Source organism: Oncorhynchus keta, chromosome 30, assembly GCF_023373465.1.
Source record: "Oncorhynchus keta strain PuntledgeMale-10-30-2019 chromosome 30, Oket_V2, whole genome shotgun sequence".
In the NCBI taxonomy this organism is placed as follows: domain Eukaryota; kingdom Metazoa; phylum Chordata; class Actinopteri; order Salmoniformes; family Salmonidae; genus Oncorhynchus; species Oncorhynchus keta.
Window position 1 is genome coordinate 42,140,271 of NC_068450.1, and position 18,563 is coordinate 42,158,833.

At 43.3% G+C, this 18,563-nt stretch overlaps 1 protein-coding gene across 1 annotated transcript in view; it reads right to left on the reverse strand.

Moving 5' to 3' along the window:
• LOC118363616 (short transient receptor potential channel 3-like) overlaps window positions 1-18,563 on the reverse strand; it is a 93,400-nt gene that overhangs the window by 69,283 nt on the left and 5,554 nt on the right. The window contains exons 2-3 of the mRNA XM_035744673.2: window positions 9,562-10,336; window positions 8,413-8,463 (exon numbers count right to left, since the gene is read on the reverse strand). Of these exons, the coding sequence (XP_035600566.2) occupies window positions 8,413-8,463; window positions 9,562-10,336 (826 nt within the window). The remainder of the gene's footprint in view (window positions 1-8,412; window positions 8,464-9,561; window positions 10,337-18,563) is intronic.

An 18,563-nucleotide genomic window follows, 5' to 3' on the forward strand; every position in this document is an offset into this window, starting at 1 on the left:
GCGCCGACAAAACTTAATCAGACATTATTTTAAAGTCCTATAGTCACTTTATGGATGTTGTAGTCTCATTTTAATCTGACGTTTAGAATTTGAGCTGGGTATGAAATACTCCAAAAAATAAATTGCTAACAACCCTGTTAAAAAATCTAGCATGTGGTTCTCGGTAACAGCCGAACAGCTCATACAAGAGGCAGGGAGTGTGATGTGTACCTCCAATCAAGTTGATTTGCTAATTTTCATCGAGATTGGTATTATATTGGCTGAGATATGGTGATAGGGAGATTTGAATTGAACACTGAGCTTCATTCAATCCCTATAATATTATAGTACTATCATCCTATAATAGACACAGCTAATAACCAATACTGCCGAGACGCCACTTTTATGAGTTCAGCAAAGTGCAGTAATTATGGAAATTAAAATAATATTATCTTTGAAAACATGTAGCTTGGAGTGAAAAAAAATCTATCACGTTCTTTCAACCTTGCTCTAAGAACACAATTAAAGATGCATCCCTGTAGGCAGGGATTAAGAGAAAGTGACTTGTAGCGGGATAGATAATAATAATAATATACAACAATAATAATAGTAAACAGTATAGCAGCAGCATAAGTGGTGTTTGCATGGTGGTGAGAGTGTGTATGTGAGTGTGTGTGTAATAGTGTCAGTGTAGACATGATAGGCAGATCATTTTGTATGTATAGTGTATGTGGACACCCCTTCAAATTAGTGGAATATGATGCCACCTTTCCAACAAGTCAGTTCGTCGAATGTCTGTCCTTTTGAAGTGGAAACGTCTAGGAGCAACAACGGCTCAGTCGCGAAGTGGTAGGCCACAGAAGCTCACAGAACGGGACCGCCGAGTGCTAAAGCACGTAACGCGTAAAAATCGTCTGTCCTTAGTTGCAACACTTACTACCGACTTCCAAACTACCGCTGGAAGCAACGTCAGCACAATAACTTTTCGTTGTGAGCTTCATGAAATGGGTTTATATGGCCGAGCAGCCGCACACAAGTCTAAGATCACCATGCGCAATGCCAGGCGTCGGCTGGAGTGGTGTAAAGCTCACCGCCATTGGACTCTGGAGCAGTGGAAACGCGTTCACTGGAATGATGAATCACGCTTCACCATCTGGCAGTCCGACGGACGAATCTGGGTTTGGCAGAGGCCAGGAGAATGCTACCTGCCCAAATTAATTGTGCCAACTATAATAGTCTGGGGCTGTTTTTCATGGTTCGGGCTAGGCGCCTTGGTTGCAGTGAAGGGAAATCTTAACGCAAAAAATACAATAATTTTATATACAAAAAAATTACAAAAAATATCTAGTTAACAGAAGAAAGGAAGACAAAATAAGGACAAAAGAAGGACAGACGAAAAAGGAAAAGAAAGAGGACAACAAAGTGAAACAGTCAGCACTTCTATTGCAACTTCGTATTTTGTAGTCCTAACGTAGTCTACACTGCTATCTGCCCAGCAGCTAGCCAGCTAGCAAACGTCCACCGTCTACCGAATAGCAGCACTGTAGAAATTATTACACTCAACTGAACGACTTGATTAGTGTAGTGTTAGCTAGCTACATAGTTGTCTTTGCTGTCTTCGTATCCAAGATAATTGTGTAGTTTAGAGCGTGTAGTCTTAGAGTGATTATCTTAATTTACAGAGGTTAGCTAGCCAGCTATTTGTCGTCCTTAACGTAGGAGACACTGCTAGCTAGCCAACAGCTAGCCAACGTCTACTGAATAGAACTTCCGCACTCAACAACCCGGTCGCATTCCGCTTCGCTCCACAGGTAGTATCACATTTTCATTTAATTTCATTACAGCACAACGGTTTGATTTGTTTGATCGTAGCTAGCTACATAATTGTGTAGTCTAGAGCGATTTTCTAGGTTAGCTAGCCAGCTATTGTCGTTCTTTTAACGCAACGCAACGTAATCAACACTGCTAGCTAGCCAGCTAGCTTTGAATAGCAGCACTGTAGAAACTATTACACTCAACGGACGACTTGATTAGTGTAGTGTCAACAACGCAGCCACTGCCAGCTAGCCTACAAAGTCAACAACGCAGCCACTGCCAGCTAGCCTACTTCAGCAGTACTGTATCATTTTAATCATTTTAGTCAATAAGATTCTTGCTACGTAAGCTTAACTTTCTGAACATTCGAGACGTGTATCCACTTGTCATTCCAATCTCCTTGCATTAGCGTAGCCTCTTCTGTAGCCTGTCAACTATGTGTCTGTCTATCCCTGTTCTCTCCTCTCTGCACAGACCATACAAACGCTCCACACCGCGTGGCCGCGGCCACCCTAATCTGGTGGTCCCAGCGCGCACGACCCACGTGGAGTTCCAGGTCTCCGGTAGCCTCTGGAACTGCCGATCTGCGGCCAACAAGGCAGAGTTCATCTCAGCCTATGCCTCCCTCCAGTCCCTCGACTTCTTGGCACTGACGGAAACATGGATCACCACAGATAACACTGCTACTCCTACTGCTCTCTCTTCGTCCGCCCACGTGTTCTCGCACACCCCGAGAGCTTCTGGTCAGCGGGGTGGTGGCACCGGGATCCTCATCTCTCCCAAGTGGTCATTCTCTCTTTCTCCCCTTACCCATCTGTCTATCGCCTCCTTTGAATTTCATGCTGTCACAGTTACCAGCCCTTTCAAGCTTAACATCCTTATCATTTATCGCCCTCCAGGTCCCCTCGGAGAGTTCATCAATGAGCTTGATGCCTTGATAAGCTCCTTTCCTGAGGACGGCTCACCTCTCACAGTTCTGGGCGACTTTAACCTCCCCACGTCTACCTTTGACTCATTCCTCTCTGCCTCCTTCTTTCCACTCCTCTCCTCTTTTGACCTCACCCTCTCACCTTCCCCCTACTCACAAGGCAGGCAATACGCTCGACCTCATCTTTACTAGATGCTGTTCTTCCACTAACCTCATTGCAACTCCCCTCCAAGTCTCCGACCACTACCTTGTATCCCTCTCGCTCTCATCCAACACTTCCCACACTGCCCCTACTCGGATGGTATCGCGCCGTCCCAACCTTCGCTCTCTCTCCCCCGCTACTCTCTCCTCCTCCATCCTATCATCTCTTCCCTCTGCTCAAACCTTCTCCAACCTATCTCCTGATTCTGCCTCCTCAACCCTCCTCTCCTCCCTTTCTGCATCCTTTGACTCTCTATGTCCCCTATCCTCCAGGCCGGCTCGGTCCTCCCCTCCCGCTCCGTGGCTCGACGACTCATTGCGAGCTCACAGAACAGGGCTCCGGGCAGCCGAGCGGAAATGGAGGAAAATCTCGCCTCCTGCGGACCTGGCATCCTTTCACTCCCTCCTCTCTACATTTTCCTCCTCTGTCTCTGCTGCTAAAGCCACTTTCTACCACTCTAAATTCCAAGCATCTGCCTCTAACCCTAGGAAGCTCTTTGCCACCTTCTCCTCCCTCCTGAATCCTCCTCCCCTCCCCCCTCCTCCTCTCTGCAGATGACTTCGTCAACCATTTTGAAAAGAAGGTCGACGACATCCGATCCTCGTTTGCTAAGTCAAACGACACCGCTGGTTCTGCTCACACTGCCCTACCCTGTGCTCTGACCTCTTTCTCCCCTCTCTCTCCAGATGAAATCGCGCGTCTTGTTACGGCCGGCCGCCCAACAACCTGCCCGCTTGACCCTATCCCCTCCTCTCTTCTCCAGACCATTTCCGGAGACCTTCTCCCTTACCTCACCTCGCTCATCAACTCATCCCTGACCGCTGGCTACGTCCCTTCCGTCTTCAAGAGAGCGAGAGTTGCACCCCTTCTGAAAAAACCTACACTCGATCCCTCCGATGTCAACAACTACAGACCAGTATCCCTTCTTTCTTTTCTCTCCAAAACTCTTGAACGTGCCGTCCTTGGCCAGCTCTCCCGCTATCTCTCTCAGAATGACCTTCTTGATCCAAATCAGTCAGGTTTCAAGACTAGTCATTCAACTGAGACTGCTCTTCTCTGTATCACGGAGGCGCTCCGCACTGCTAAAGCTAACTCTCTCTCCTCTGCTCTCATCCTTCTAGACCTATCGGCTGCCTTCGATACTGTGAACCATCAGATCCTCCTCTCCACCCTCTCCGAGTTGGGCATCTCCGGCGCGGCCCACGCTTGGATTGCGTCCTACCTGACAGGTCGCTCCTACCAGGTGGCGTGGCGAGAATCTGTCTCCTCACCACGCGCTCTCACCACTGGTGTCCCCCAGGGCTCTGTTCTAGGCCCTCTCCTATTCTCGCTATACACCAAGTCACTTGGCTCTGTCATAACCTCACATGGCCTCTCCTATCATTGCTATGCAGACGACACACAATTAATCTTCTCCTTTCCCCCTTCTGATGACCAGGTGGCGAATCACATCTCTGCATGTCTGGCAGACATATCAGTGTGGATGACGGATCACCACCTCAAGCTGAACCTCGGCAAGACGGAGCTGCTCTTCCTCCCGGGGAAGGACTGCCCGTTCCATGATCTCGCCATCACGGTTGACAACTCCATTGTGTCCTGCTCCCAGAGCGCTAAGAACCTTGGCGTGATCCTGGACAACACCCTGTCGTTCTCAACTAACATCAAGGCGGTGGCCCGTTCCTGTAGGTTCATGCTCTACAACATCCGCAGAGTACGACCCTGCCTCACACAGGAAGCGGCGCAGGTCCTAATCCAGGCACTTGTCATCTCCCGTCTGGATTACTGCAACTCGCTGTTGGCTGGGCTCCCTGCCTGTGCCATTAAACCCCTACAACTCATCCAGAACGCCGCAGCCCGTCTGGTGTTCAACCTTCCCAAGTTCTCTCACGTCACCCCGCTCCTCCGCTCTCTCCACTGGCTTCCAGTTGAAGCTCGCATCCGCTACAAGACCATGGTGCTTGCCTACGGAGCTGTGAGGGGAACGGCACCTCAGTACCTCCAGGCTCTGATCAGGCCCTACACCCAAACAAGGGCACTGCGTTCATCCACCTCTGGCCTGCTCGCCTCCCTACCACTGAGGAAGTACAGTTCCGCTCAGCCCAGTCAAAACTGTTCGCTGCTCTGGCCCCCAATGGTGGAACAAACTCCCCACGACGCCAGGACAGCGGAGTCAATCACCACCTTCCGGAGACACCTGAAACCCCACCTCTTTAAGGAATACCTAGGATAGGATAAAGTAATCCTTCTCACCCCCCCCCCCCTTAAAAGATTTAGATGCACTATTGTAAAGTGGCTGTTCCACTGGATGTCATAAGGTGAATGCACCAATTTGTAAGTCGCTCTGGATAAGAGCGTCTGCTAAATGACTTAAATGTCATGTAAATGTAACGCTACAGCATACAATGACATTCTAGAAGATTCCGTGCTTCCAACTTTGCGGCAAGAGTTCGGGGAAAGCCCTTTCCTGTTTCAACATGACAATACCCCCGTGTACAAAGTGAGGTTCATACAAAAATGGTTTGTCGAGATTGGTGTGGAAGAACTTGACTGGCCTGCACAGAGCCCAGACATCAACCACCTTTGGGTTGAATTGGAACGCCGACTGCGAGACAGGCCTAATCGCCCAACATCAGTGCCCCTAATGCTCGTGGCTGAATGGAAGCAAGTCCCTGCAGCAATGTTCCAACAGTTTGTGGAAAACCTTCAAAAATAGTGGAGGCTGTTATAGCAGCAAAGGGGGTACCAGCTCCATATTAATGCCCATGATTTTGGAATGAGATGTTTGATGAGTAGGTGTCCAAATAGTTTTGGTCATGTAGTGTATATAGTACATGTAAACAGGGCTGACAAGTGACTGGTAGCAGAAATATATAAATACTTATGATAATATACTAATGATAATACATACATGAGTAATAGTGACCAGTAGCAGGATAAATATATAGATACTAATGGCAATCAATGAACAGCAGCATAGTGGTAGTAATATATCAAATCAATAATAACTTTACAACTCAAATGTGCTGGTGGATAAAAGTCCTGTATTTATGGAAAATATGTTTGAAAATTGTATTTTGCTTTTAAATGATATTGTAAATTGGAATGGTAGATGTCTTTCATGAAGTTATCAGAATTGTGTGGGAAGGTTTGCTCAATCCAAGATTACAACCAATTGACTACAGCATTACCCCAAAAATGGAAGAAGCAGGTGGCAGCGGGAGGAGGTAGGGAACTGGTCCGTCTTCCCAATATAAAGGATCAAACTGGCGGAGGATTAAAAATAGCATAAATAGGAAAGTATACCAGTTTCATTTGAGGACCAGGATTTTGAACCTGTGCCTTACAGATTGCTGGGAAGAGATTTCTGATGTATCATTTTCATGCTACAGGTTGTATTGATAAGAGTTGATAAATAAAACGACACAAGATTCAAGACTTAAATTATTATATAAAATTCTTGTCACCAATTGTTTTTTTAATATTTGGGTCATACAATCATTGCAGCTCTTCAGATTATGTTGTGAGGATACACAGTCTCAAGTTCAGGAATGGCTGAAAAAGCATAATATTAATCTAAAATTGACCCTAGATATAGCATTGTTGGGAGATCTTGAGAGACATGGTCGGTCACTCTTAGTAAAAGTATTAATCTTCAACTCGCAATCTGTGGATTCGATTAGATTGGAGACAAGTGGGAGTGGACTTGCTGGGCTGGGGATAGAACGACGATAGAATAATAGGTCCCAGTTTTTGACCTTGTGAGAGATCTGTCAACGTGCTCTTGAGCAGGGCGTTGACCCCGGTTGCTTCTGTGGGTCGCTCTGGATGGGTATCTGTTAGATGTCTGAATCTAATGTAAATGTTAAGCGGCTTCACTGCAAGTAGATTGTATGTTTTAATATTCAATAATAAACTAAATCATTTTAGCAGCAGCGTAGGTGTGAGGGGGAGCAGTAGTTGTTAGCCATTTAACAGTCTTATGGCCAAGGGATAGAAGCAGTTTAAGAGTCTGTTGGTCTAAGCCTTGATACACCGGTACTGCCTGCCGGATAGGAGCATGGAGAACAGTCCAAATGTGATTGTTTGCTGAGAGCATTTATTCTTGATTTAATTTCCATGGAACAACTCGACGTTCAGAGTGTACTTTGTTCTGCCACTTTGTTCATGTCTAATGCTTTATTCTTTCTAATTGTGATCGATTGTCGTAATCCATCTGTCCATAGACAGAATAGAATGGGAGACAATTTGAATCCAGTTTTAGGCAAGTCCGATTCCTACATTTCCAGTTACTTATAACTGAACATTGTGATCCAACTGTAAAGTGAAGCATTGCACCATGTGGTAAGAGGCAGTGAACCATTTACTGCGCTTGATTCACTAGAACATGTTCTGATATGATCTCTCACAGAGGGAGGCAAAATGACAATTCAGAGAACAGATGGAAGAAAACCGGTTTCAGAGCAAAAAGATAACAAGCCCTGTATGAGGCCGGATATTGAGCTATGTAACGTGTGAAAACCTAGGACTATATGTATTGTCTATTTTTAGTTTAATCCTGGGTTGAATTTGAACAATAGCTGTTGATGACTTCACAAATCCCATACAGGCCTAAATAGCATCATTGATGTTATACAGTATGGTTACATTTCATTTGCTCTGTAAACCTACACTTTGGAATGACTTTGATATCACCAGTGAATCTACTAAATTGAGATTTTTCAACAATCATCCTCACGATAGCACATTGGTAACAGATGGTGACAGATATCAAAACTAAGCAGGACCGGGTTTGGTTAAAACCCTGGATGGGATACCAAAGGGTATCTATAGGTAGATCAACTTTCCAGTAGGAGGTGGTGCCCAGCCTATAGTTTTTTTCTTACAGTGGACATTACATTGAAGATCTGACATTGTTTCAAAGGTAGAAATTCAACACATTTTATGCAAGGTTTGTCAATGTTGACAATTGGTTACCATGATGACAGTCATGTGGTTGTAATTTCCCTCTCAAAACAACAGTTTTGACTTTTTCAAATCCAATGTATTTTCCATGTAGATTCCACCTCACAATACATTGACAAATTATGTTGAAACAACATTGATCTAACCAGTTTGTGCCCAGTGGGGAGTGGCAAGGAGTGGAATGTTAGCTAAAAAGACTGGTATCCAGCCTACAAACAAGCATCCTTTCCTAAAATGTTCTCATTTCAAACAAATTCAGTGTAGCTTGTTGCATCATACAAGCTCAAAATGGTTGTTAATGTTTCATATGTTTAACAGCATGGGACATCTTAGCAAATTTAGATAACAAGCTTTTGTGGCAATGTGGTTCAAGTGAACTCATTTTTACAAGCAATACAAAAAAATCTAAGTTCTTAAGAGGACATGTTCGCCCCCCCTATCTCCCATTAACTGCTCTTGTAATTCAAGTCTATTTCAGAATGTTTATCTGCAATGTCAATGAATTGATGTAATTAAACATATTTACCAGGGAGAAGCAATTGTGCTGCATGGTCTCTTTTTTATGGCTCTTTTTATCCTGGTGGTGGCAGCAGCATAACACACATACACACACAGGTTGAAGATTCATTACATGACAACATCAGTGTTAAATGAAAACATGAGGCAGAAATTAAAGGAGCAGTTAAGCAGCATCAACACATTGCTATTGTACAATACTTTACCTGATAACAATCATCAATCTTGTAGGTACTAGGGCTGGGAGATATATCGTATTTTACTATATACCGGTATTTATGCACGGCCTTCTATAACGGTATTTTAATGTTTGGTTTGTTAAATGTGATACGGCGTGTGTAACACCCATTTTTATAGTTTACTCCGCTACTTGAGTCATCCCTCTCCGCTCTCTCTCTCACCAAGTCGCTTTCCACACAGACCTTGTCCCAACCCCTGTCACTCAAGGAGCGCATTTGTTTTTGCTTGACTGCGAGACACTTTCGTTCAGTCTGCATGGTCAACGACGTTGTTTCCACTTTGACCTTAATATACATCCACAAGTGTTCTATAATTACAGTATTAGTTTGTGTTTCTTACATCTGCAAACAGCTAGTTTGTATTTTCTTAGCAAGTTAAGCTAAGTTGTTTTAGCCACTAATGCTAATCACTAGTCTGCTGGCTAGCTAACTACCTAATAAGAGTCAGAGCAAACGTAGCTTGCTAATACAGCCTGATACCAGTACTGGTAGAGGCTTAAATCAGCATGTTGTTTGTGCAACAGTATCTTCTAAATCAAAGAGGAATGTGCGAAGCATGAATATGTTGGCTATATGAATAAAGATTTAATGTAGCCAAAGATTATAGGGTCCCCTAGGAAACACTGAAATTTGAATTTTGGCCATATCGCCCAGCCCTAGTAGATACTATGCCAAGAAACCAATCAAACATGGTTATGCCATCAAAATAAATGCAAAAAATAACAACAGACATTGAACATTAAGCTTCTGAGTGGAAGGTTTGCAAAATTCTGTACATTTCACCAAATTCCTAGGTTTTTCTGAAAAACCAAACAATGTTGAGAACGTTCTTAGAAATAGATTGTTTTTTTAAAAACTGAATTTAGGAACGTTTCCAGAATTTTGCAATCCTGAGTGCAAGTAGCTCAAAAGTGTCCTACCTTGAACTCCTTCTCGATGTTGGCCAACTTGGTCAGTTCATTGCTGAGCTCCAGCGCGGTGAGCACCGGGTCCTCGCTAGACAGTGAAAGGTATGCCGGGCTAGCCAGGCCCCGGTAGGCATTGATGCGCAAACGTGAGTGGCTGAAAGCGTCTTTGCCCTGTTTCTCGGTGCATTCTGGGCACTTGCAAAAGTAGTCATGTGGCCGCTCAATGCGAGCGCCCTTCAACAGCAGCATGTGTACCACCTCGTACTTCTGGCAGTGTGCAGCCAGAATGATGGGGGTGATGTCGGGCGAGAAGCGTGTGCCATCCTCGTCATACGAGTAGAAGTCATCGTCCTGCAGCTCACACGGACTCCGCGTCAGCCGCTCGCTGGCTTGGAAGGATGGATGGGCCAAGATGGCTTCCACGATCCTAACATACCCTTTTGAGATAGCCAGGAGTAAGGCGTCACCGATGCGTGCCAGGTTGTCCCTCCGCAAGAGCAGTTCCATCACCTCCAGATGCTCATTGCCCACCGCAAGCTGCAATGCATTCTGGCCCATGTAGTCCACACAGTTGACATTGAGCGTGGTGGACTCCTCCAGCATCTTGCGGACCACAGGGATGTTGCCATACTCGGCGGCGTCCAGAAAGCGCTCCTCCTCGGCGGTCATGCTGGTGGTGTGGTCGTTGAACATGAAGGCCGGCCCACGCATCGCTGGTCGACGACCCTTCTCCCGCGCCCCTGTCATCCGCCGCTGGCCGGGGAGCTCAAGGTCCGCCGCCCTTTTCCTTGCAGAGACGGAGAAAACAACATCATGGTTACTTCCTCTGTGAAGAGCCTTGACTTTTGCAAACATACTTCCCACCAAGTTTACTACCAAAAAATAAAGAAAATTGCCCCTCTACAAGTTAAAACAAGCTGCTTTGTCCTTCAACTATAAATAGATGACTTCAGTTGTAGCCCTGTTTTACAAAGTCTACTAAAAGACCCTTCACCATTCAAAGAGACCAGTAATATAAGCTCGGAGCTAATGTTACGTTCTGGCATAAGGGCTCATCTAGGGTATCAACTTTGCTGTCTGCACAGTCTCTGTTGTTCCTTGACCCACAGCCACGTAATTCCACCACCCCACGCCACCCCGACTTTCACAACAGAATGGAGAGTGGCAGCCTGACAGCAGTGTATTCATTAGAACCCAGCCACCCCAGCCGTCTCAGTGAGAGGTGAGCCAGTGACAGAGCGCCACACATACCGAGTGAGAAAGCCTCCTGGCGTTAATAGCATTTTAATGAAACACAACAGATGCATGAGTAATACAACTACAGTTTGCACTGACATATCATGGGTTTCTCAGCCAGGTTTGAATCTGAGCAATTGCTCTTTCCAGAGATGAGAGTCATAGGCATAAGGCACATTCGATTACTTGTTTTTGATTTTGGCTTAATAATATCCAAGGGTATTTGGTAAGTATTTGTACAAATAAAATAAAATGTTATTTGTCACATACACGTGTTTAGTAGATGTTAGATGTTAGTAGATGTGTAGATGCTTGTGTTTCTAGCTCCAACAGTGCAGTAATATCTAACAAGGTTTTGTATTGTACTGAATGAAATATCAAACAATTTTACAACAATACACACAACTCTAAAGTAAAGGAAAGGAATTAAGAATATATACATCTTTGGAAGAGCAATGTCAGAGCGGCATAGACTAAGATACAGTAGAATAGGATAGAATACAGTATATACAGTTGAAGTCAGAAGTTTGCATACACTTAGGTTGGATATTAAAACTCGTTTTTTGACCACTCCACACATGTCTTGTTAACACACTATAGTTTTGACAAGTCGGTTAGGACTTCTACTTTGTGCATGACAAGTGATTTTTCCAACAATTGTTTACAGACAGTTTATTTCACTTATAATTCACTGTTTCACAATTCCAGTGGGTCAAAAGATGACTGTGCCTTTAAACGGCTTGGAAAATTCCAGAAAATGATGTCATGGCTTTAGAAGCTTCTGACAGGCTAATTGACATAATTTCAGTCAATTGGAGTTGCGGTCAAACTGCTCAGAAAGGAGACACGTTCTGTCTCCTAGAGATGAACATACTTTGGTGCGAAAAGTGCATATCAATCCCAGAACAACAGCAAAGGACCCTGTGAAGATGTTGGAGGAAACAGGTATAATAGTATCTATATCCACAGTAAAACAAGTCCTATATTGACATAACCTGAAAGGCCGCTAAGCAAGGAAGAAGCCACTGCTCCAAAACCGCCATAAAAAAATCCAGACAACGGTTTGCAATTGCACATGGGGACAAAGATAGTACTTTTTGGAGAAAGGTCCTCTGGTCTGATGAAACAAATATAGAACTATTTGGCCATAACGACCATTGTTATGTTTGGAGAAAAAATGGGGAGACTTACAAGCCGAAGAACACCATCCCAACTGTAAAGCACGAGGGTGGTAGCATCATGTTGTGGGGGTGCTTTGCTGCAGGAGGGACTGGTGCACTTCACATAATAGATGGCATCATGACGAAGGACAATTATGTGAATATATTGAAGCATGACATCTCAAGACATCAGACAAGAAGTTAAAGCTTGGTCGCAAATGGGTCTTCCAAATGGACAATGACCCCAAGCATACTTCCAAAGTTGTGGCAAAATGGCTTTAGGACAACAAAGTCAAGGTATTGGAGTGGCCATCACAAAGCCCTGACCTCAATCCCATAGAAAATGTGTGGGCAAGGAGGCCTACAAACCTGACTCAGTCACACCAGCTCTGTCAGGAGGAATGGGCCAAAATTCACCCAGCTTGTGGAAGGCTACCTGAAACGCTTGACCAAAGTTAAACTATTTTAAGGCAATGCTACCAAATACTAATTGAGTGTATGTAATCTTCTGACCCACTGGGTGTCATGTATTGTCATGTTATGTCTTGTTCCTGTTCTTTCTCTTCACTTCGTTTCCCCCTGCTGGTCGTATTAGGTTACCTTCTCTTCCTTTCCTTCCCCCAGCTGTTCCTCATCTCCTCTAACTACCTCGTTTACTCTCTCCCACCTGTTCCCTTTTTCCCCTCTGATTAGGTCTCTATTTCTCTCTCTGTTTCTGCTTCTGTCTTTGTCAGATTCTCGTTTGCTTCACCCTTGTCCCGTCCTGTCGTAATCTGCCTCTTCATCAGATGCTACGTGTGATCAGGTACCTCTGTCCTCTACAACCCGCGCCTACCCGGAGAGACCAGCAGTCTGTTGCCGCTAACCCTGCTATTCTCCTCTGCTGCTAGAAGGGGACTCTCCTGTAAAGATCAGAGGACTTTATGATTTATTTGTCGCCCTCTCTGCGGGTTGTCTATTTTGTCAATCGATACATCTGAAGAGGATATATGCCTTCCCTGTGTTTGGACATTAAAAGACTCTGTTTCTGTTAAACCGCTTTTGGGTCCTCACTCACCAGCATAACACTGGGAATGTGAGGAATGAAATAAAACTGAAACAAATCATTCTCTCTACTATTATTCTGACATTTGACATTCCTAAAATAATGTGGTGATCCTAACTGACCTAAGACAGATAATTAATTGTCAGGAATTGTGAAAAACTGAGTTTAATTGTTTTGGCTATGAAATACTTCTCTCTCGCTCTCTTGCTTCTCCTTTATTTTTTAAATTAATTTCTTCAAAACGGTTCAACTATTGTCTTTCTCTCTCTTTGAGTCAACTACTCAACACATTGTATACACTTCAGTGCTAGCTAACTGAGGCTTATGCTTTCAGTAGTGATTAATTATCTGATCCTTTGATTGTGAGGACATGTCAGTTCATGCTGCAAGAGCTCTGATAGGTTGGAGGACGTCCTCCGGATGTTGTAATAATTACTGTTTAGTCTATGGAAGGGGGTGAGAACCATGAGCCTCCTAAAAATCAAATCAAATCAAATTTTATTGGTCACATACACATACTTAGCAGATGGTATTGCGGGTGTAGCGAAATGCTTGTGTTCCTAGCTCCAAAAGTGCAATAGTATAAGGTTTTGTAGGTTTTGTATTGAACTCAATGTACCCAGAAGAGGACAGAAGCTAGCTGTGCTCCGGCTACACCATTGTGCTACCCTACAGAGTGCTGTAGAGGTTACTGTAGACCTTGATTTAAAAACAGTGTGTTTTAATACATTTGGTCTTGGCCATAGTGGAGTTTGGATTGTGACTGTTTGAGGTTGTGGACATGTGTCTTTTATGATAACAAGTACAAACAGGTGCCATTAATACAGGTAACGAGTAGAGGACAGAGTAGCCTCTTAAAGAAGAAGTTACAGGTCTGTGAGAGCCAGAAATCGTGCTTGTTTGTACGTGATCAAATACTTATTTTCCACCATAATTTGCAAATAAATTCATTAAAATCCTACAATGTGATTTTCTGTTTTTTTTCTCATTTTGTCTGTCATAGTTGAAGTGTACCTATGATAAAAATTACAGGCCTTTCATCTTTTTAAGTGGGAGAACTTGCACACTTGGTGGCTGACTAAATACTTTTTTGCCCCACTGTAGCCCTGTTTCTATTTTCTCAAATGTCTTTCTACTGTTGTTTTATTTCTTTACTTACCTACACACACACACACACACACACACACACACACACACACACACACACACACACACACACACACACACACACACATACCTTTTTTGGCACCATTGGTTAGAGCCTGTAAGTAAGCATTTCACTGTCAGTTGTATTCGGCACACGTGACAAATAAACTTTGATTTAATTTGATTTGTTTGCGTTTGATTGTTAGTGTCTATCAAATCCCCATTACATACACGGTATCACCAGTAGCGCATTTACAGTTCATTCCTACAATTTCTAATCTACAACGTTTGTTTGGTACGGTGATTTATGTTAATGCATTCAAAATACTATTATTCCAGTCTTTTACCGTCCTTATTGTCGGAGTCGACACATTGTTTGCAGAATGCACAACCTATGATTCTGAGAAACAAGTTTTGGTTTATTTCATTTTATTTATGAGTTGTCAATTTAGTCATTGTCTTTGGTTTAGAGCACTCCTGTCAATGTTGAGTAAGCACCTGATTACGCAAAGAAGCAGGCCTACCTAATGACCTCTTATCCCTTGCACAAATGCCTACAAACTGTGTTATTTCCGAGCTCAATGGCGCAGGAAACTGAGGGCCCAGAATATTTTATACAATTAATTCATACATTTTATTTAACCTTTATTTAACTAGGCAAGTCAGTTAAGAACAAATTCTTATTTATAATGACGGTTTAGCAAAAGGGAAAAGGCCTACTGAGGGAATGGGGGCTGGGATTAAAAATTAAAAAGTAGGACAAAACACACATCATGACTCCTGTGGCGGGCTGGGCGCATGCACGTTGACTTCGGTCTCCAGTTGTATGGCTCGATTCCGGATTAAGCGAGCAGTGTATCAAGAAGCAGTGCGGCTTGGCAGGTCCATGTTTCGAGGATACATGGTTCTCGACCTTCACCTCTCCCGAGTCCGTACGTGAGTTGCAGCGATGGAACAAGACTGTAACTACCAATTGGAAATAACGAAATTGGGGATAAAAAGGGGTAAAAAGTAGAAAAAAAGAAAGATAACATTTTTATACTGGGGGAGAAGGACACATCTGACCGAACAAAGGGCCGAGATACTCTTGACCTACCGAGGGGGCAAGATAGACTGGACCTACTGGGAAAGCAGGGAACTCTAAACTTACTTGAGGAAACACTTGGCCTACAAGGAAGACAGGAAACGTAAAACCCACAAGGGATGGAATGCACAATCTTCTTCTTTAAGATTTTATTGACATACTACATCCAAATAGGTGTATTGCTGCCACCTACTGGGTGGGGTAAAAACTGAGATCCTTTAACAATAAATAAATAAACAATAAAAATAGGACACACTAATGTAATTTTCAAAAAACTAAACAAAAAGTTAATGTACTCCTTCACTTAGTAAAAAGTACTCAAGATTACTACACAGGCTCTGAGGCCTGAGAGGGGAAGCATCTTCAGACAGTATACCCTGCGTTGTTTCAGCCGTGAAATCCTGGAGATCCAAGAATCTTTTTGCCGCTTTGACAATGTCCAGTTTCATACATTTTTGTTAGTTTGTCCTGTAAAATTAGTCACCTGCGCAGTAAATCAACCTTCATGGTTAGTGTTTCAGGATCTCTCAACCGACTGACATCCGCTGCCATAGCTTCTCCATCTCTACTCGCTGCTTCGACAATTTTCACTGGCCCTGAATAGTAAACAGTAAACACACTGATAACTTAGGCGGCAGCCAAACTTCGGTATCGGGTAAAGTCAAAGGTACAGGCCTTTTTTACAGTCACAGCTGGTGGGGACACTGACTGGCCTGATACACTGCCTAAGAAAATACCTGGACCTGACAAAGCCATCTAGTCGCAGGTTCGGCCCCAACTAATTATACAATACAAAGGCCTCAATCGCTATTGTAAGTAGCCTTGTCAGAGACTGAACGGCCCATAGTGCAGGAGCCTGTCTCCTGTTTCTGTAGAGTGAGGCTGCTTAACGTACAAGTACACCTACTAGACAGTATGTTAGTCTATTGTGGGGCCTTATTATTGTACTAATTACTATTGTAGACCTACACTATTTCCATGACACTCCAGAGGATTTTAGTACACGTAAGCTGCAATGGGACTTTGAGTGACAGGACTACATTTTGATCAGGACAACATTTTGAACAGGTCTGTTATTTACATTCATTAATAAATCACTGGTCCTGTAGCCTGTCTGATATACCTTAAGTCCAAAAGAAAGCATATGCCAGGTCAGAATTTGTCCAATTTAGTCAGGAAAGGGAAATATTACCACTGCGCTGGAACAAACTACCAAGGATTTTTGTTTTGACAATACAGTTGCTTTGCACCATAATTAGAACCCCAATCCAACGTGTAAAAATGTGTAAAAACACATACTGTAGTAGGACTGCGCCATCAATTAGTAGTGGAACTTGGTGATTAGAAAACAAACATTTTATTTAACCTAATTTTAACATTCATAAAGAGCACATGTTCAACCATTTTGCGAGGTTAAATAAAATGACTACTAAGTGCCTATTAAGTGCCCAAAAAAGTCACAGGTTTAACCGTAGCATAAGTCCCCTTGTTGTGTGCAACAGGGAGGGGCAATTCAATGCAAGCATCACTTGAACAAAGAAATGTATAAAACATTTCTAGCCTGTCTATCTATGCGTAACAGGGTTATCGTGTTGTGCTCAACCTGCTCAGTTTTCCACCACAAAACACCGGAAAATGGCCAAAAAAGGTAGAACCAGCTCACCTTCTTTTACACTATGATTTGACTATTAGATGTTAACTGTTTCATTTTGTTCATTTCATTCATTTTGTTTTTAAAAGCAATAGTTTCTACAGCACCCGGTGTCAAAGGAAGGCCAAGAAGGACCTCAGCCACAGACTGTTCACTTCGCTACCGTCTGACAGACGTAGGCAGTACAGGTGCATCAGAGACTAAAAAACAGATTCTATTACCAGGCCATCAGACTGTTGAACAGTCACCACTAACCGTCTACCAGGTGATGCACACTCACTCACACAAACACACACAAGCCATCACAAACACCTCATATTCACAAACACACACACGCACACACCCAACACTGCTATATGCTAGAGACATTGAACTTCCTGTTTCACACCTTGAATTTATCTACTATAATCCCAACGTAGCTCATCATAATATTTATATTACTGTACATTGTATTTTAGTTACACTGTTTATACACACTGCATATGTATTTATACACTGGATTCATGCTTAATCTAATATACAGTATCTACTGCTGTACATTGTATTTTAGTTACACTGTTTATACACACTGCATATGTATTTATACACTGGATTCATGCTATTGCTTAATCTAATATACAGTATCTACTGCTGTACATTGTATTTTAGTTACACTGTTTATACACACTGCATATGTATTTATACACTGGATTCATGCTATTGCTTAATCTAATATACAGTATCTACTACTGTGCATTGTATTTTAGTTACACTGTTTATACACACTGCATATGTATTTATACACTGGATTCATGCTATTGCTTAATCTAATATACAGTATCTACTGCTGTACATTGTATTTTAGTTACACTGTTTATACACACTGCATATGTATTTATACACTGGATTCATGCTTAATCTAATATACAGTATCTACTGCTGTACATTGTATTTTAGTTACACTGTTTATACACACTGCATATGTATTTATACACTGGATTCATGCTATTGCTTAATCTAATTTACAGTATCTACTGCTGTACATTGTATTTTAGTTACACTGTTTATAAACACTGCATATCAACCAGGATCTCAGCGATCACTGCCTCATCGCCTGTATCCGCCACGGAGCCGCAGTCAAACGACCACCCCTCATCACTGTCAAACGCTCCCTAAAACACTTCTGTGAGCAGGCCTTTCTAATCGACCTGGCCCGTGTATCCTGGAAGGACATTGACCTCATCCCGTCAGTTGAGGATGCCTGGTCATTCTTTAAAAGTAACTTCCTCACCATTTTAGATAAGCATGCTCCGTTCAAAAAATGCAGAACCAAGAACAGATACAGCCCTTGGTTCACTCCAGACCTGACTGCCCTCGACCAGCACAAAAACATCCTGTGGCGGACTGCAATAGCATCGAATAGCCCCGTGATATGCAACTGTTCAGGAAGTCAGGAACCAATACACGCAGTCAGTCAGGAAAGCTAAGGCCAGCTTCTTCAGGCAGAAGTTTGCATCCTGTAGCTCCAACTCCAAAAGTTCTGGGACACTGTGAAGTCCATGGAGAACAAGAGCACCTCCTCCCAGCTGCCCACTGCACTGAGGCTAGGAAACACGGTCTCCACCGATAAATCCATGATTATCGAAAACTTCAATAAGCACTTCTCAACGGCTGGCCATGCCTTCCGCCTGGCTACTCCAACCTCGGCCAACA